At 50.0% G+C, this 19,441-nt stretch overlaps 1 protein-coding gene and 1 long non-coding RNA gene across 3 annotated transcripts in view; one reads left to right on the forward strand and one right to left on the reverse strand.

Moving 5' to 3' along the window:
* Nucleotides 1-3,120: 3,120 nt before the first annotated feature.
* On the reverse strand, nt 3,121-11,336 carry LOC120372504. Of its 2 annotated transcripts, none has more exons than XR_005585013.1 (3): nt 11,265-11,336; nt 10,495-10,669; nt 3,121-3,157 (listed from the first exon to the last, which is right to left on the reverse strand). It is a non-coding gene; the product is annotated as an uncharacterized LOC120372504 (long non-coding RNA). The 2 variants fall into 2 exon arrangements; XR_005585012.1 differs by lacking the exon at nt 3,121-3,157 and adding an exon at nt 9,939-10,236.
* A 965-nt stretch (nt 11,337-12,301) lies between these two features.
* Nucleotides 12,302-19,441, forward strand: part of HS6ST2 (heparan sulfate 6-O-sulfotransferase 2) — a 227,414-nt gene continuing 220,274 nt past the window's right edge. Inside the window, exon 1 of the mRNA XM_039489121.1 lies at nt 12,302-12,847. Coding sequence (XP_039345055.1) covers nt 12,339-12,847 — 509 coding nt within the window. The 5' untranslated portion in view covers nt 12,302-12,338. The remainder of the gene's footprint in view (nt 12,848-19,441) is intronic.

Below are 19,441 nucleotides of genomic sequence, written 5' to 3' on the forward strand. Positions count from 1 at the left end.
TTCTGTGCTCAGAGGTGCTATAATAAACTCCTGAAAGGTCATTGAGTCCAGCCCCCTGCCTTCACTAGCAGGACCAAGTGCTGATTTTACCCCAGATCCCGAGGTGGCTCCCTCAAAGACTGAACTCATAACCCTGGGTTTAGCAGGCCAGTGCTCAAACCACTGAGCTCTCCCTCCCCCCTAAATAGATGGAGATATGCCTATCTCATAGAACTGGAATGTGAGCTCAAGACCTCATTTTCTGGGCCAAATTTGCATGCTCTTTCTGAAGAGCATTTTGTGCAAGCTATAAAAACCAATGAAGTGTATGAGAGGGTGTGTGTACACTGCAGTAAAAAACCCACAGCAGCGAATCTCCGACCTCAGGTCAGCTGACTCGGGCTCAGGCTATGAAATTGCAGTGTAGACATTCCCACTCGGGCTGAAGCCCAGGCTCTGAGAGCCAAGGGGGACAGTTCTCAGAGCCTGGGCTCCAGCACCCACGTCTACATTGCAATGTTATAGCCCTGTAGCCTGAGCCCTGTGAACCCAAGTTAGCTGATCCAGGACAGCGCTATGGGTATTTTATTGCAGTGTAGACATACCCAGAGAGACCAAAAAAAAATGACAGGTTTCAGAGTAGCAGCCGTGTTAGTCTGTATCCGCAAAAAGAACAGGAGTACTTGTGGCACAGTCTCTAAGGTGCACAAGTACTCCTGTTTTAAAAAAAACAACCACAAAAAAAAATCTCTCTCATTATCCTGGGACCAACCCGGCTACAGGAACACTGCAAACCAGGAATTGTGGGGCATTTCTACAACCTTATTGCTAAATTAAAATAAACTGTCTCACCTATGTGATTGATAGCAAATACTCCGGACACAAAGGAGTGGATTCAAAGAGCAGGGTGGTACTTTGATAATGCAAATGCAGTCTTGTTGCCAAAAGAGCAGCCCTGTTCAAATGTTGCCCCTGGGCATTTGACCTGACCTGACACAGAATTTAAGATCAGAAGAGCCAAACTTGCCCCTCCCTCTTTTTCTTTTACTTGCTGCTGAGGGTTTAAACAATAACATGAGTCCTAAATGTTCCTAGGAAACGGCAAGAAATTGCTCCTCTCAGCATTCTGTTATTTATTAATACACAGCCCATTGGGAGTGTTGCTGTTTACTTCAGTGGGAGCAGGAGCTGGAATTTACCTATTGATTGAATTCTTTTATATGCTTATTTCTGAGCCTATAATACAAACTGACATGGATATTCGGCTTTCCCACAGACGTGCACGCGAGCTAGCTATAAAGGAAGCTGGTTTGGAAATGCCTTCTATTTGTTTAATGATTAAGTCTGAAGAGTGAAAAGCCGGTATTGCTTTTTGGGTTTTATTACAGATGGAATCTTGCTGCAGGCGTTGCAGCACCTTGCAGACTCAGGTGCTTCATAAAGAGGGAAAGATCATTTAGTGTTGCCTCTGTCTCATACGTACGTATTTTTGTTATCCCTGCAAAATCAGCGTTGGGAAAATGTTGCTGCGAAACAAAACTGTGTATGTGTTTTATTAGCCAATCTTCACACAGCAATCTGGTTGTCTATCATTTGAACCACCAAGCTAACCTCCAAGCTCCCTTTGCTTGAATAGTCTGGTGTCTTTTTTTTCTTGGCCAGCATTTATTTTTATCCAGAGCAGGTAACTGCTGGAACTGCTTTGTGCCAATGTAGAGCCTGGTCCTGCAATCCTTACTCGTGCAAGAAGTCCTTACTCCCCCAAGCAATCCTGTGAGACAGACTCTGAATCAGTGTTCCCAGGGGCAGGTGACAATTCAATAAACAAATGTCTATACAATGTCCTAGGAACTGTCTGCCCACAGAAATCGCATCAAATTAAGCTAAATCAATATTAGTGACTCTTCAATTGGTTTCACGGATTTAACTAAATTGATTTAGAGCTTGTCTACACTTGAAATACTACATTAGCTCACTTCAGGTAATCCACCTTCCTGAGCTACAGTAACTAGGTCGACGCAAGAATTATTCCCTCAACCTAGCGCAGGGCCATCCCTATGGGGGTGCGGGGCCCAGAACAAATCAGCCCCCTTGGTGGCGTGCAGCCCCTGCACCCCTAGTTCCTGCGCCTATGTCTTCTGGGACTGGCCGTGCCAGCCAATCACATTGGCCTGCGGAGTCCCCCAAAGCGTGGGGCCTGGAGCAGTCACCCCGATTCGCCCTACCCAAGGGACGGCTCTGACCTAGCGCTATTTACACTTAACTATGCCGCTCAGGAGTGTGGATTTTTCATACTCCTGAATGACGTAGCTGGGTTGACCTAACTTTTTAGTGTAGGCCAGGCCTTGGAAACACATTTAGTTAAATGGGTGCCATTTCTATGTGGAGAGAAGGCTTCTCACAAGTGCCTCGGAGGCCAAATCCCACCAATCTGACTTGAGACAAGACACAAGGACTGAATTACATACTGGTAATTTTATGCTGGCTCCTTGTTGCTTAACTCATGCCCTCATCAAATTGTTTTCCCCATGGGTTTGGAAAGATGCAACTTAAATGGAAGCAACGGATACTTTTATGGATGTTTTATAGCTTGCTTCTCTGATGTGAAATTACTGCTGAACACAGTTCTAAGTTACATAAGGTAGGCTCTTATCTACTGTAACTTTGCTAATACTGCAGTTTTATTTCAAAGTAGGTCAGATGCAGTAGTGCTCACATTACACAGCAGGTAACAAGAACCTGGAGGGTTGTGTGTCTGAAGCCCTTAAAACAGTGCAGGGACCACGGCAGTCCGTAGAGCGTAAGAGGAAGAGAGAAAGATTCGGAAGGACAGCAAGTAAATATGATACTCCATAAGATAGTTATTTTTCTATCTATTAATTGATACTAGGCATGGAAATGCCACTCAGATCACATGGCCGACACCCATGCGCCCCGTAATTCCGACTAATTGGCTCAGGAGTACCTCCAAAGAGGGGGCCTCATGAACTTCCCTTGATAATCTCTTTCAGTGCCCACGCTCTCTTTGGCCCTCACGACAGGAGGTATTAATGTACACATTAACCAGATCAGCCACACCATCACCGGTTCATTCACCTGCACATCCACCAATGTAATATACGCCATCATATGCCAGCAATGCCCCTCTGCTATGTACATCGGCCAAACTGGACAGTCTCTAAGGAAAAGGATAAATGGACACAAATCAGATATCAGGAATGGCAATATACAAAAACCTGTAGGAGAACACTTCAACCTCCCTGGCCACACAATAGCAGATCTTAAGGTGGCCATTCTGCAGCAAAAAAACTTCAGGACCAGACTTCAAAGAGAAACTGATGAGCTTCAGTTCATCTGCAAATTTGACACCATCAGCTCAGGATTAAACAAAGACTGTGAATGGCTTGCCAACTACAGAACCAGTTTCTCCTCCCTTGGTTTTCACACCTCAACTGCTAGAACAGGGCCTCATCCTCCCTGATTGATCTAACCTCGTTATCTCTAGCTTGCTTCTTGCATGCATATATAAACCTGCCCCTGGAAATTTCCACTACTTGCATCCGATGAAGTGGGTATTCACCCACGAAAGCTCATGCTGCAAAACGTCTGTTAGTCTATAAGGTGCCACAGGATTCTTTGCTGAATGTCCACATCGTTGTAATTACTCAGACAAGTGAACGGCTGCGGGAGCAGTTGAAGCAGTCCTAACTTCCCACTTTTCCCAGTGAACAAAATGCATACGTGAAAAGCCCCTTTCATCCACACGGATTCTGTTTCCTGGAGTTGTCTCAGGCTGTCCTCAGCAAAAGGGAATGTGGTGTTTCAGCAGTTTCTCAGCCAATTTCTTGCGGGTATAAGAATGGCTAGTGATGATATAGTATCATTTATTCAGCATTTGACTGTTGGCCAGAAGCGTGGTAAACATCCAAGTGCCAGCTCCTCATCAGGCCCTCCTATAAAACCTTTCCGAGTTTGGAGATCTACGAGTGAAATGGAAATATAGCTACTATCAGATCACTTGAGATTAGCATGGCGTTCAGCTGGCTCAAAGTACATGAGAGCGACCAAACGTTCATTCTGATGAAAGGCCTGTTGATGGATGATTATTGACGCAGTGTGTTATGTTGCAGGTATTATTGACAGGCTCCACTGCCCAATGAATCCTGTGCCATGAATCAAACCCATTTTTTAAGTTTGATTTCTGCGATGTGTCTGTGATGGTTATCCGGCTGTAGCGTCACACCGGAATGTTGTGTCATGATGACTCCTTCCAGGTCACAGGTTGTCGGTGTTGTACTTCCTAAGGCAGTCAAGTTGTCCATGTTCATGAAGTGCCTTCACCAGTATTTCTGTTTGGGAAGCCATTCTTAAGATCACCAAATCAAGAGACCATCTTCAATTAAATACAGTCTCTGGTTGGTCTTAGTGCATCAGCAGTGCCATAATAAAAAGAAGTAGACCCCTCCACCACCGCTGCGACAACAAGTCTCAGAGCCTGGGTCTACAGACTTAGGCTAGTGGGGCTGAAGCTAAGGTGCTAAAAATAGCCATCCCCCTGCCCCAGGCTGCAGAGACCAAGCTCCAGCCCAAGTCAGAATGGGTACATGCAGAGAGGACTCTTGCTTGCAGATAGTGAGCGGCGGGGGGGGGAGGGGGAGTGAGGGCAGCTGGCTTCAGCAGTGTTACTGAGCATGCCCAGTCCATGTGAGCATGCTCTGTACAAATCAAGCAGCTAAGGGGGGGGGAGGGCATGTGAATCTCTCCCCCCCGCCAATCCCCTCTGTGTATATGGCAATTTTTAGTGCCACAGAGCGAGCCTGAGTCTGTAGACCTGGACTCTGAAAGTCGCTGCTGTGGGGTTTTTTTTTGCAGCATGGACATCCCATATAGAAGGGTGAGTTTGTAGGAGTAAGGTCTTTGGTGCCCATGTGATGAAGAGTATGCTAACTTACATCATTCCCTTCACTAGCTGCTCTCTGCTACGACAAGTACATGAATAATCTACTGATCCGGGCCTTTGCCTATTGACATTTATGATTTCAATACCATATGATGCCAGGGCAAACCCTGCCCCAGGGATGGCACAATCCGGGGCAAACTCTGCAAGGGGCACTTAGGGGAACCTTTCCTCTCCCTTCCATGGGGTTTTTGTAGGAAAGGGTGAACTAGTCCTAGGAGTGAGATTCTCACCTACTAATTTACCATCCAATTTAATGTCTGCAATTAAGCTAGTCCGAATCATGGGGTATTGTGGTGATGGAAGGTGTCAGCTGTTAGATGTGACATCAAATCAGTGTATTTACTGTTTATTGTTGGCTGTTATTGAAACCCCTAGGACATGAACAGAGACCCCACTGCACTAACCCCAAACCAATGTCCTGACCGCTTGCAGCCATTACATTATTTTTTTGTAAGAGTTGGGTGGGGGGATGAACTCTGCTGTCCTGGCCAAATTCCAGTCTGTGTAATGACAGCCTCCCTATCTCAAATTCAACCTGTCAAATGGTTGCCACTTCCCACCCCAGAAGTGGTTGCAATTCAGTGTGTGTGTGGGGGGATTTTTCTGAACAGTTCATAAAGAATTGTGAATCTTTGGGAGGGAAGATGCTGTGTTGAGAAGTTATTAGTTGCAGCAGTAATAAAAGCCTGGCCTTGGCCTTCAAGAGTTTGCACAGCCTATCTCCTGTCAATCTTCCTACTGCTGTCTTCTTTCCAGGGCCGGCTCCAGGCACCAGCGAAGGAAGCAGGTGCTTGGGGCGGCCAATGGAAAGGGGCGGCCCTCCGCCCGGTACTGGGGCGGTGGTACATCCGGGTCTTTGGTGGGAATTCGGTGGCGGATCCCTCAGTCCCTCTCTCCCTCTTTGAGCTGCCACCAAACTGCCGCCGAAGAATGGAGGGCGCGATTGAGCTGCTGCCGAAGTGCTGCCGATCGGCTTTTATTCAGCCCTTTTTTTTTCCCCCCCGCTGCTTGGGGCGGCAGAAAACCCGGAGCCAGCCTTGCTCCTTTCCACACCGCCCTGGGAAGAGGCTTTGTACTTTAGCTGTATATGCCAGTAAAACAGCCAGCCCAGTGTCGACAGTAAGTAAATAGCTAATAATGCTTCTCACTGCCTTTGTGGGCTATATGAGCACGGGAATTGCCAGACTGGATCAGACCGATGGCCATCAAGTCCAGTATCCCTTCGCTGACAGCCCCGAATGCGTCAGAGGAAGTTGCAAGAAACCCCATAGCAGGCTGATGTGGGATAATCTGCCCCATGTGAAGGTCTCAGCATATTCCCTAGCAGTTACTGAGATCAGTTTAAGGCTTGAAGCATGCGGTTTTATATTGCTCTGTCTCAGGGCATAAAACCAAAGAAGGCTACCTGGCAAAATCCCACTCTCCTAGGGCAGGTCTGGCATTTCCCTGGGGGAGGATGACCTACTCCATGATTAGATTTTGCACAATCTAAGATCGCTCTCGCTCGCTCCTTTTCAAAGAGTGTGGAGCCCTGTACTCCCCCAAAAGAGGACCCAAGCGTAACCAGCAAGGCAGATGGCAGGCTGTGAGAGCAGCCTCTTCTGTGACACCACTGGGCCTTTGCAGGGAGTGTCCCTTTCCCTGAGTTCAGCCCTTGAGTGAGCTCTTCAACAGACCCTGTTGAATCCTCCAGCCTTGCCCTGCCATTCCAGGCCCAAGGGAAAGAGAATCATAGAATATCAGGGTTGGAAGGGACCTCAGGAGGTCATCTAGTCCAACCCCTTCTCAAAGCAGGACCAATCCCCAGACAGATTTTTGCCCCAGATCCCTAAATGGCCCCCTCAAGGATTGAACTTACAATCTTGGGTTTAACAGGCCAATGCTCAAACCACTGAGCTATCCCTCCCCCCTCTGTCCCTCCACTGCACTGGGCCTATTCTCTCTGCCAGGGTGGCTCCAGGCACCAGCGCAGCAAGCACATGCCTGGGGCGGCAAGCCCCGGGGGCGGGTGGGGCCTGCCGGTCGCCGTGAGGGTGGCAGTCAGGCTGCCTTTGGCGGCGCGCCTGTGGGAGGTCCGCTGGTCCTGCGGTTTTGGCGGCAATTCGGCGACAGGTATGCCGAAGGCGCGCGACTGGCAGACCTCCCACAGCTGCGCTGCTGAAGGCAGCCTGACTGCCGTGCTTGGGGTGGCAAAATACATAGAGCCGCCCCTGCTCTCTGCATCCCCTGGCACTCCTGCTTTGACAACCTAACGCCTGCCCATCCGCCTTCATCTGCTCAGCTCCGGCAGTCCCTTCCCCAGCCTTTGGATGGAACAGAACATCCCCCACCAGGGAGGGGCACTGACTCCAGCACCTCTGGTGGCTCCTGTGTAAGCCAGGGATGGGGCAGGGCAGAACCTCCGATCCATCTGGAGACTGAGGGAGGAGCTGAGATGGGAAGAGCTGAGAGTCGAAGGTGGTAGGGGACAGCAGTTATGAAGAGATGCTGCTAAGGTTGACAGATTTGGGGGGCTGGGAAGAGAATGAATGCAGTGTGGGTGAGTGTCAAAGGAAGCCAGAAGGTGCATAGATGTTTAGAAGGGTGTGCCTGGGGGATGTGCATTATACGGTGGTGTTTAGCATGCATGGAGGGGCTCTTCAATCTTTACTCCGGCTGCCAAGTTTTCTTGACTGTTTTGTAAGGCACCACATTATGGTATAACCCCAAAGTCCAATTCTATTTCCCTGTTACCCAATTGGGGGTAGATTTAACTTCTCCAGCTCTGCGGGCTGATGCCTAAATGAGCCTTGTGTCTCTCCTGGTTGTCGCCTGGGAAGCAGAGCCTTTCTTGACACGTATTTCCACGGTGGGTGAGAAGGCAGCGAAATGGAGACGATCTGTCATCAGTGAAAGGATGATCATTGTTTGTTTAGCTCATTCCAAAATAATGGCTCTGTTGGGAACATCAACCCAGTATGCATCATGTCTTTTATAGTATATATTAATTTAGTACAGACATTAGGCCTATATTATTCCTGCCTTTTAATTCTCCTGTATTAGCATTCAGGATCAGTTTTAACCCAGAACACATCTTTGTTATTTCATAAAGCCAAATAAATAAAGCTGGAGAGCAAATGGTTGTTTTTTGTATAGACTCCTGTGTGAGAATGATGAATATAAAGCGCAGCGACGTCTTCATAATTTTAAAGCTTGAATTTCTGAACACAATGTTTTCATTGCATAGTGCAATTCATTCATTTTGGAGAGGGAGAGAGAGATAAACAGAAACAAATTAGCGCAATAGAGTCATGCCTAGAATCTTTGTGACAAAACTGCCTATTCTTGTGAGTGTAAATGTGTTCAAAATACTAGAGACAACTGGAAAGTCAGGAAAGATGGGGTAGGGCCTCAAGGATAAAAACCAGACATCTCTGCAGAATGCTGCATGAAAACAGTGACATTACTTAGAGGTGAACAGCAGATAAAGGACTTGTGCCCTTTCCCCACCTTCTTTATAGTGGATAAAGGTCTGGTCGGTTTTCTTAAAGTTGTTTTTCCTGCGTGTTTCTATTCGAAATTCAACTCTAGGTTGATTAGCCAGCTAGTGAAATTCAGACATCACAAGCACCAAGAGAGTGAACACTGAGCCAGGGGCGGGAGTTTGTCAGATGATTTAAACCTGGGGGCTTTTTGTTTTTATCACCTATTTACATTGAATGAGTGAGGGAAGAAACCTTTTTTTGAGAGTCATCACCTGGGTCCCATCCATTAAGCTGGGAGAGCAAAGAATACACAGGCAGCAAAACCAAAGGTGGCCGGAATCAATGAGGTCCTAATGATTCTCAGGTTAAAACAAAACAAACAATTCTGTGGGAAACAAAAACCCTTCCAAGCACAGGCCTAAGTTTAAAGTTCTGTCATAGGTCACTTATGAGGCCCAGTTTCCCTGGTAATTAAGTGTGACTACAGCAGTCACTCCTGAGAGACAAAAAATCAGTATTTGTATGCCAAGGCATTAGACTTCATCCTGGGCCTTCCTACTTTAAGGATAGATGGTTCTGCAAATAGCATGGTAAATGGTGGTATTTTTTTCCTTGTAACCACCGCATGCCCTCCGAGCAGTGGAACATAACCATATCATCATGTAAGCCTCACTGGCACCATGCCAGGAGCCAGAGGGCTGAACATAATTTGCATATAAATATACAAAAGATTTTAATCAGCGATAAATCCACAGAGTCCCTATTATTATTATTTTTGTTTCTAGAACACTTTAATTGTACACAGAGCTTTCAAAACATGCTGAAAGACAAAATACACATTACTGGGTTCTAAATTAACTGGAACCACTTGGGGTGGGGGGAAAACGAACAGGATGTTATTGTGCACAATTCAGTGAAAACCTCTGCTCATTGCACAGCAGGGTTCAAAAAAGGAAACAAAATGCTAGCACGTGGGATGAACAGAATGGACAGTAATAGTGAAAATATACTAATGCCATTATATAAAACAATGGTACTGGATGAAATTCTCCCACCTTGAATAGAGCAGTCAGTCCTGGGCATCCTATCACAAAAAGTATCACAGGTGCCACAGGACTCTTTGCTGCTATCACAAAAAGGATAACACAGAAAAAGAGATGAGAATTCAGAGATGGGAACCAACAAGGATTAGGGGCAGGTCAAGACTACAAAGATTGAAACTCTTCTGTTTAGAGAAAGGGGGTGAAATAGTGGATGCTATAGTGAAAGTAAATCAGGCTTTGGAGTAGGGAGTCTCTGGTTATGGGAAGACTCACTGATTCAAAGCATCGAGACACCATTGTGAGGTACACAGGTAGGAACTGCATCCCTTATCCCAGCATTGCAGAGCTACGTCACAGCTTGCCCCAGCATGCACTGAGGTCTGCTTAATTACAAACTGGACTTGGATCCCCCAGGGTAAATCGCTTCTTTGGTTGTCCCAGAGCACTGGTGACGGGATATCTCAGGGGCATTATAAGGAACAGGAAAAGGCCCCTCTGCCGCTGGGAGGAGGTTGGATGGCATCTTTGGGGAGGTAGAGAAGCAGCAGTTGGGGGGATGATTTTGGTGAAGCAGCTGGGGTAGGCAGGACATGAGGGATAAGCAGCAGTATTTGTGGAGCAATGGGGATGGGAATGGCAGCGGGAGGAGGAGGGGAAGGGGCAGCAGATTCTCTCTGGTAGGGGGAAGAGATGGGAGTGAGGCGCCAAGAGAGTCTCTCCCAAGGAGATGTGGCTGAGGGCAAGGTAGGAGAAAGACGCTGAGAGGTAGTTGGAGTCCTGGGTGTTTTTCCTGGGGATATGAGGAGAGAAGAGGTAGTAGGAAGTGAGCATCTAAGCCAGTGCTTGCACACTCATGTTGCAATGGAGGCCTGTGCTTCACAGCCATGTTGGCGCGTCTATTCTGCACTATGCAGACCCAAGTCAGAACTTCAGTGTCTGTGGGTGCCGTCCCGTGGGAGGTGACCAGAAGTGAGCCACACCCATTGAGCCTACCCTCCCGGCAGCCAGAGCCAGCACGGATCTTGCTCTGGTGAAAGAACTTCCCTACCTCATGCTCTCAGTCCTATTTTGGGACACAAGGTGAATCATCTGTGAGATGCTGGTGGACATTTCAGGAGCAGTTTTTGAACTGCTGAAGGCATCTCTTGGAGGGGAATACTGACATGCCAACTCTGGAGCAGGGCCACGAGCACGGGCTGATGAGATCACATTGTCATGTGGACCTGGGATGACAGAAGTTTTGCATGAGGAATCATACATTCCTGGAGCTTGAGATCAGATGTGGCATTGCAGGGCAGGGACAAACACCCACAGGAGGGAAGCCACATGGGTTCAGAAGCAGGTAGCTACACCCATCTGGAAGCTGGCTATCCCAGAATGCTACAGGTCAGTAACTGGAGTTGGCAAATCAGTTACGGCAGAGGTTTGTGAGATGGTCAGGACTGTGATGTACCCAAAGATGGCAGGCATTACAAATGCCCCTGAAATCACTGTTGGCTTTCCAAACTGCGCAGGGGCTACTGATGGGAGTTATGTGCCGATAGCTTGCTCTCCGTAAAGAGCGTATGACTAAATCAACCACAAAGGGCACTACTCCTTTGCCATACAGGCCCTGGTTGAGCACAGGGACAGATTCATGGACACTATGGTTGGATGCACTGGCAGGGTGCGTGATGCCAGGGTATTCTGGAGAGCAGGACTTTACTTTCAGGGATAAGCTAGGACATTATTCCCAGTGAATGACATTGTTACAGACGGAGTCACTGCCCCCACTGCTATTCTCTGGGACCCCCCTTAGCCCTTGTCGCCCCGGCTTACGGAAGCGGAATCCAGCTGTGTTTCTCTGGCTGCCTAGCCGCGGGCCTGCTTCAGGATGTCATCTTACCGGGTTAACGCTGCCTGTTTGTTGCTTGCAGATGAGCAGGCCACATGGAAACAAAGGGTTAACGCTGAGCCGCTGTTTTTAAACCAGGAGGTCTGGCAGGGGTTAGGAGGGAAGGCCGGGGAAGCACAGCCCCATGGGAGTGGGGGAGAGCAGTGGCCCCCCAGAGCTGGTCTGTGCCCACCCGGGCCCCTACCAGGGTCTGGGGGCCTGACTCCAGAGAGGTTCCTGCTCCAGTCAGACTAATTCCCGGGGTGGGGCTTGGAGTTAACCCTGAATCGGAGCCCAGCCGGACTGGGCCGTGTAGACATACCCTACCAGGGTGAGGGGCGGGGGGGACGAGGAAAGCGGCAGGGGGCGGGAAGGGGACGGCAGGGGCCTGGGCTCGGGATGGGCAGAGGGGCTCTCGGGGGCAGGGGCGTTTCGCACGTGGGGTCTGAGCCCTGCCGCTGCCTCCCCTCCAGCTCCCCGCGGCTGGGGCCCAGAGGGGGGAGGGCAATGAGCCCCCCCCCGGGAAGACACCAGTCCGTAGGGCTGCAGCTCTTGGTTATGGCCCGAGCCCCGGCACTGCTTTGCCCCAGGCCCCCCGAAGCCTCTCGGCGGCCCCGCCGGGGGCTGCCCGGGCAGACGGGCCGGAGGGGGCAGGACTCGCAGCGGCCAGGGGCCGGCCCCGGGGCGGGGCTCGCCTCGCCCCGCCCCCGCCCTCCGCCGAGCCTGGCCCTGGGCGGGGGGAGCAGGGCCGCGGCTCGGCCCCGGGGGCGGGGCGCGGGAGCCGGAGCCGGGGCGGAGCCGCAGCCGCGGTGGGCGGGAGCGGACTGCAGGGCCGGGGGAGGCCGGCTGGAGCCGGGAGCGGGGCGGGCTGCCCAGGCTCCGCGTCTCCCGGGGGCGGCGGAGGAAGGAGGGTCCCGACCGCCGGGAGCCGGGCGGATGGCGGCGGCGGCCGGGGCGGGGCGGCGGGCGCAGGGCGCCCGGGGTGCCGCCGGCGCGGGCAGTGAGCGCCCCCGCCCGCCATGGAGGACCGCGCCAACCGGCTGCTGCTGGCCCTGGTGCTGCTCTGCCTCTTCGCCGCGCTGGTGCTGCAGTACGTGTGCCCGGGCAGCGAGTGCCAGCGGCTGCGGCTCCGCGCCTTCAGCCCGCCGCGGGCGGACCCCTACCGGGCCGAGGACGAGAGCCCGGCCCGCTTCGTGCCCCGCTTCAACTTCTCCGCCCGCGACCTGCTGCGCCGCCTGGATTTCAACATCAAGGGCGACGACCTGATCGTCTTCCTGCACATCCAGAAGACGGGCGGCACCACCTTCGGGCGGCACCTGGTGCGCAACCTGCAGCTGGAGCAGCCCTGCGAGTGCAAAGCCGGCCAGAAGAAATGCACCTGCCACCGGCCGGGCCGCCGCGAGACCTGGCTCTTCTCCCGCTTCTCCACCGGCTGGAGCTGCGGGCTGCACGCCGACTGGACCGAGCTCACCAACTGCGTCCCGGCCGTGGTGGACAGCAAGCGAGAGGCCAAGCGCCGACCGGCCAGGTGAGCCCCAGCCGTGCACCTGGCCTGGAGCAACCCCCCCCCCGGAAAAACGGGCTGCCAGGCCGCCTGTGCTTCAGCAGCGCCCCTTCCAGCGCCTGCCAAGTAATCCCCCCGGACCGTACCAGGGACTGTGAGCATCCAGCGCTGATTGTGTCCTGGGTTCACCCCCCCCCCACACACACACTATCTGTGTGTAGAGAGAGACCCGATCTCAATCCCACTAAAGGGATCCCAGCCTTTCAGGCATTGCACCCGTGGCTTGTCTACCGCAGTAGAACAGCTACTGAGCACAAAGGGGAGAGTGCTACTTCTCTCTGCTAGTTTAAATGCCATTATTATTGCAGCCTGACCCAAATTTCAGGGAGCCCAGAAAAAGTGCTTCTGAGTCATCCGATTTTTTTTTCCCCAGCATAATTTGCTTTGTCTCTGCACGGTGTTTTGGGCGACCCTGGGAATAGCTTCCAGTTTAAGCCCACGCCATTGCCATGCTAAGCACAGTTGTTGGTATTAGAGATTTGTCATTGTTGCAGGGTGCTACAGTCAGGTATGGGCAGTCCTGTATTCTAGCTACAGCCAGATAACGCTCACTGGCTTGCTTTGATGGGTTAATGCGTCCAGCTAGCTAGTACCAAGTACCCAGATCAGCTGTGACTAGGCAAGCACAGTCACAACCGAACACAGTAGGACAAAATGCCAACCCTATAACTGCGGAGAGAGCTTGGGTGGGATAAAGCAGAGTCTTTAAGGTAGCACGCTGCTAGACCCGTTTAAAACTGACTGGATGGGGGAATTCAGCAGCAAGTTTAGCTTGCTGTAAATTGCTGACTAGATTAAAACCTGCTGGATCACTGTGCTGTGTGATTAATGTTTTAAATGATACCCCACAGGCAGATTTTGCTGTGGCACTTACAAAGATTTCCGCGAATACCTGATGGGAAGTCTGAGTTACTGATCCTGATCATTAGAATCTCATTGTTATTAATGTACCCATGGGACCTGATTCCCTCCCCCTCAAGTCCTGAGCCCCTCTGCTCAGCATGTCTAAAATCAGTCTGATGATCTTATTGCTGCTGCTCTCTATTGCAGATCGACCTAATGTACTGAGCTGCCTTCTTATAAAGGTGCCACTGCCTCTAACTAGACCATAAATAATACTATTTTCAGCATGTTTGTGAGCTATAGCATTTTTATATGCCTTGAGTTCAGCATAAATAAACAATGTGCTATGCCAAGCAAGGCTGCTTTAATCACTGAATGTGTTACTTGCTATCGTTCGGGTTCTCCTTCTGCTCTAACTTTGTTTATTTTGGATTTACATTCACAATTTTGGTTACTTCTAACATTTTCTTCATCCATATACCTTGTCCTGAAGTTGCGAACATGAGCTATTGCAGTTTTGATATTTAAATGGGGTTATCTCCTTTTAAAGGGATCAGGTGAATTATTCTCATTCTAAACAATGACAACCTGTTTCAGATCCTGTGAAAGATCTGTTGATTATATCACAGGTAGTCAGTTGTGACATATTAAAGACCTTGTACATTTGTAGCTTGGAACATGTCATTGTATGGCTTGGAATATGGTATCGTGTGTCAGAGCAGGCTGTGGATTCTTTTTCCTTTGCTATCTTGGCTTCTCATTTCTCAGAGAATTAAAGTCTTATGTCACTATTAAACTAATGTCCGGTGCCCTTGCAATGGGGGATACAGTTGTATTTCACATTATCTGAACGGTCAAGTCTAAGCACAGATTCATGTGAAATAGAATGCAGTTTCTTTTTAGAATGTGTTTTATATAGGGTGACGCTACACTGCCATCTAGTAGAAAAATGATTAGTGTCATTATCTTCCTGTATCCAAGGTGAGGCTTTTTTAAAGACTTCTAGCTGTTAGGATTCTTCTTCTTTGTTTTCTCTACTGCTTTTAAATTTCATTCAGTCTCATAACATTAAGAATTACTTCCTCCGGCTCTATCACTGGGTTAGCTGCAGAGTGGTAGGATCACAAACCTTCCAAGCTATCCGTTTATGGAATTTGTTTTACCTGTTTTGTAAATATGTGTTGCTTCTTGGGGGCAAACATCAATGGAAATATACAACAAGGGATCACTCCAGTTTTGTTGAATAGCTTCTAACTGAGATGGGCCCAGTCTGCAAAATTCTAATTGAGACATGAGATTCCTTGCCCTTGACTCACAGCTGCCCCCAAAGACAAAGGCTAGTCACATATTACAGGGTTTTGGTCCTGCCCTTTATGGAGCCAGGGCTCAGCTGCCAACTAATAATCTGGATCTGAACCTGGATATTAACCCCCCCACCTGTCCATAAAGCATAGGGTGGGTGTTTTTCATATGGGGTTTTGGTTGAGCTCACCTGTGTTTTTCCTGCTGAATTACTGAATACCCTCTGATTCAAAACAGGAACACGAGCTGGCTTGTGAATGTGTATATGACCAGATAATTCAAAACAGAACAATGGATTCTCCATCCAGCAGAACTGTACAGTACATCAGCATCACCTGTGACTTTGGAGTAGTGATTGATCACAAGCCATTAGGCCACAGCTGAGTGGTGCGGGAGTGGGACAAAATCCCCCCAAAGCTCTGATATTATTACAGTTAGAGGCCTGCTCTTTACAAAGCTTCTAAATTATGTTGCTATATAATTTAAAAAAATCATTACCCCAGCCTGCTTAATAGCTACAGTTATTCTTTCAAATAATGTCTTGATAAGCATTAATTGGGCTGTAATTTCTAAAGGTTAAAAATATAGGGAACCCGAGAGATCTTTTAAATAAACAATAGTCCCTTCAAATCCTCCATTTTATTATCTTGTTTTAATTTATTTGGTGCTATTGCAATGACCAGCTGATGAGCGATTAGCTGACCTCTGAGCACCAACATCAGACGTAAAGAAAAACTTGTTGGACAGAACAGCTCCATTCTGAATTTAAATAGGTTTATTTTGAGAGGAGCTAGAGGAGTATTAATAATGATTATGTATGTGCTTTGCCTGATGCACTGCTGTAGTAATGGTGAATAATCTCAATGTAAACACATGGGCTAAACTGGAATCAGCAGTCCAGATCAGTGCTCAGATACATGGTATGTATATGTGATTAACAAGACTGATACACGCTTACAAAACTGAAATTCTCACTTTAATAGTATTGCACATGTGTACATCTGGTCTGAATTTGCCCAATGCATCTGGCTGTATTCTTATTTCCTAGAAATGCCTGGGAATGGGCACATGACTGCTCATTGTTTCAACTAATATCCTAGTCTGCGTCTGTATTCAGTTAGTCAGAAGAGGGTTCTGGGCTGAGAAACTGCTAAAAGTGTGCTTGCTTCTCTGGTTAGATTACTGTCTTGATGTGTCGCTCTTTGGCCGTCGTTCCCTTGTTCAAAAGTTGAATGTTTTGTTAAGATCCAAAATCCAAATGGGTGCTCTGTAATTATCTAAGACACAGCAGCAAATACTTAGCAACAAAGGTCTGATCCAGTTAGATCAGCTAAAAGATGTCTGATTAGTTCCTGGAAGAATCCTAGTTAATTGGATCCCTAAGAAAGAAAACAGTAAGTTCCAGACAGGTCTATTAAAATGGCTGTAGTGTACCTGAGAACTTTCATTGGAATGAAAATGAAGAGAGCTTTAGAGCTTATGTGGATCATCTTGGAAATGATTTCCTTGATAATGGAATTAGTCCTGAAGGGAAAACAGAAGGCTGTATCTCTGCCTGGAGTCAGAAGAGGGGGAGGGAAACTGCAGAGCATTTAGCAGACAGTATCACCACAGAAACGCAGCGTGAAACGGTTTGAGGGCACAAGCGCTGCAGCTCTATGGCAGCAGTTCAGTGTCGTGCAAAGGCCGTCTTCGGTCAAAGCCCTGCAACCGTAGTGTCAGCCGCCACCCTCCTCTGGGGCTGCTTCCTCTGCTCGACCTCTGGGCCTGCGCCTGCTACTTTTGGTTGCCCTGCTCTCCTGTGGTGGAGACTCTCAGCGGCACCTCCAGCCCTGCTTCGCTTCCCCGCTGGAAACCCCTTTCTCCAGCTCCTGCTGGGCCCATCACCTGTGCCACCCCAGCTCTTTGGCTTCGATTCTACCTGATTGACCCTGCCCTCTCCCAGCAGCAGCTGCACCTGAAATCCTTCCAAACCAGCGCTCCAAGTCCTAGGAGGTGCTTTTCCCCGACCAGCCCTCTGTCCGACTAGCGCTGCCTATTTCCTGCCTTCTGCTCTATCCCTGCCCCCCGGCCACTGTATCAGACCTTCTCCTGGCTTGTACGTTGCTACGGCCGCTCACCTCCCGGCCGGTCTCCTGCTCTCACCGAAGCCCCTTGCTGGCTTGTGGCAGGACCGCAGTATTCTAAAGTAGTTGCCCTGGCCAAACCTTTGTGTCTTACCATAGAAATGCTGCAGTGGGGAGGGAGGCACCATAAGGCTTTTTTAATACATTGGGGATTCCCCCACCTCCCCGTATAAACACAACGCTGCGGGCTGACTGGAACTGGCAGGGGACGGCAGATTCCCAGCACACGGGTTACAAGCTGCCCTGGTGAAGTCAGGTGGAAGCGGGAACGCCTTGCCCACCTCTGATGACTTGAAGGCACAGAGCAGGGATATGTTGGCCTGGCCTGTTTTTTGGAAGAAGCCGGCTTGGTCGTGGCACTGCAAGCCCTGAGCTAAGAGGCCGTTTTCTGAAAGGGCGGGGGGGTGGGGGGTTAGAATAATGGAGGCAGGGAGTTACTTTGGGCTCCCAGGGTGCTGACTGGTGACAGCTGGTTCCATAGCCAAAAACACTCGGCTACACCCCCCAGCTCAGTTTGGCTTCTTTCCTTTTCTCTCCACCCCCTCTACACTCTGGGGGTGTGTGTGTAGATGGATAGTGGGAGGGGGCAGGGGATGGCTTGTCTCTCATCTTGGGAGTTCTTTTTTTGGGTCCCAGCCATTTTCTGTATTCTCTGCTCCCTTCTGACCCTGGCGCTCTGCGCTCTCCCTGTGCTCCCTCCCCTTCTTGACCTCCCTCCCTGTATTATCTGCTGCTTCTTCTTTCCCTGTCCCTATTGGTCCCTCTCTATCCCCTTATCTCAGGAACCTTGCAGCTCCTGGAGCAGGATGAGGACTCTCCTGTAGTTTCCTGTCCCCAGTTGGCCTCTGTGACTGGGACGCCGAGGACCCTTCTTTCCAAGCGTTCGTTCTCCCCCTCCCCCCCCAGAACGTGCCAGCTGGGGGAGCTCGGGGCTGAAGCGTCTGTCTCTGACAGCTTCCCCCATAGACTTGCAGTGGCTGGGCTGCCGGGGGGGAGGAACACGGGCTTCTCTCAGCTCCCTCCTGCTCCCGTGAGCGGAGGTGCTGCTGAAGCAGGTGCAGCGGCGCTGAGGGGAAGCAGGGGCTGCCGTTCCTTTCCCCAGAGTTGCATCTGGCAGGGGTGCAAGCGGCGTTTTCCGATGGAAGGGGCCCAGGGAGAGGACCCTGCTGTAGTAGGGCACCTGTCCTACGGTGGTGAAGGTGATGGGGCTTAGGGTGCTCTGTGGGCCAGCTGCAGGCAAGTGTGCGGGGCCGCAGGCAGGGAAGGAAGCGCTGAGATGTGCCAAGCCTGGGCTCCTGGGGCTAGGGCAGAGTGCAGCCTGGAGAGCGCAGGGGGAAGTACCATGTAGCCCTGCAGGCCCCCAGTGCTCACGTTCCCCATGGAAAGCCCCAGCATCTGGGCTGCAGCCCTCCCCCTGCTGCTGCTCCCCAGGAGCAGGAGGCTGAGGGAAGCACCAGGACCCCTCACTCCCAGCCCACAGCACTGGGACCCTGGCACCACCTTTCTTGGGATGGGATGCCGGCACCCTAGCCCGTTGCCTCCCGTATAGGTGGTGCTGCTGCCTTGGTCATGGTCGGGAGTGGAGTGGTGGCTGCGAGACTCCTCTCAGAGCTGGCCAGGGATCGGGGGAGGCTGGGTCGGCCGGGCCCTCTCCTTGTGATTCAGATATCTAAGTTCGTGAGTCGTGCCATCTATTGTCAGGGGATTGTCCGAGCCACCTGGCATCCGTGGTGAAAGGGGAGAAATGTACCTTTTCCTGGTCACGACTGCCTGGCTGACTTGGGTCACTTGATTGATCAGGGAAGTCTCAAAGCCTTTGGCACAGAGAACCGAAGCAGGGGCCAAAGTAACTGCGTGAGAGACACAGTCTGGAGATCCTTTGCAGCCATGGCTAATTATTATGGAAAGTATCTACCTAGCTTGTCTACGGTAATAAATCCAGTGGCACAGTTGTTAAAAACAAAGTGCTTGTGTTTAGACTGAATAATGTAAGAGGGCATTTGAGCAGATCCAGAAACTGATACCTGCAAAGTTAGTCGGTGCTGTTTGTGTGTGATGCATTGCTTCTGATATAGGCAATATCACATACAATGCCAGATGGGAAGGAACTGAAAGACAAGTTGCTTTAGCTTCCAGAATTGCTAATAAAAAGGGGGAGTGAGAAATAAGTTTGCCATATTCTACCTCAAATCATGAACTTTTATATGGGAAGAAATTTTACACTGTTTATCAATTGGAAACTTCTTGAACTGTAATCTGGCTCACCAGCTTTAGCAGGTGCTGGATT

The sequence above is a fragment of the Mauremys reevesii genome, linkage group 9 (genome assembly GCF_016161935.1).
Source record: "Mauremys reevesii isolate NIE-2019 linkage group 9, ASM1616193v1, whole genome shotgun sequence".
NCBI classification, from domain to species: domain Eukaryota; kingdom Metazoa; phylum Chordata; order Testudines; family Geoemydidae; genus Mauremys; species Mauremys reevesii.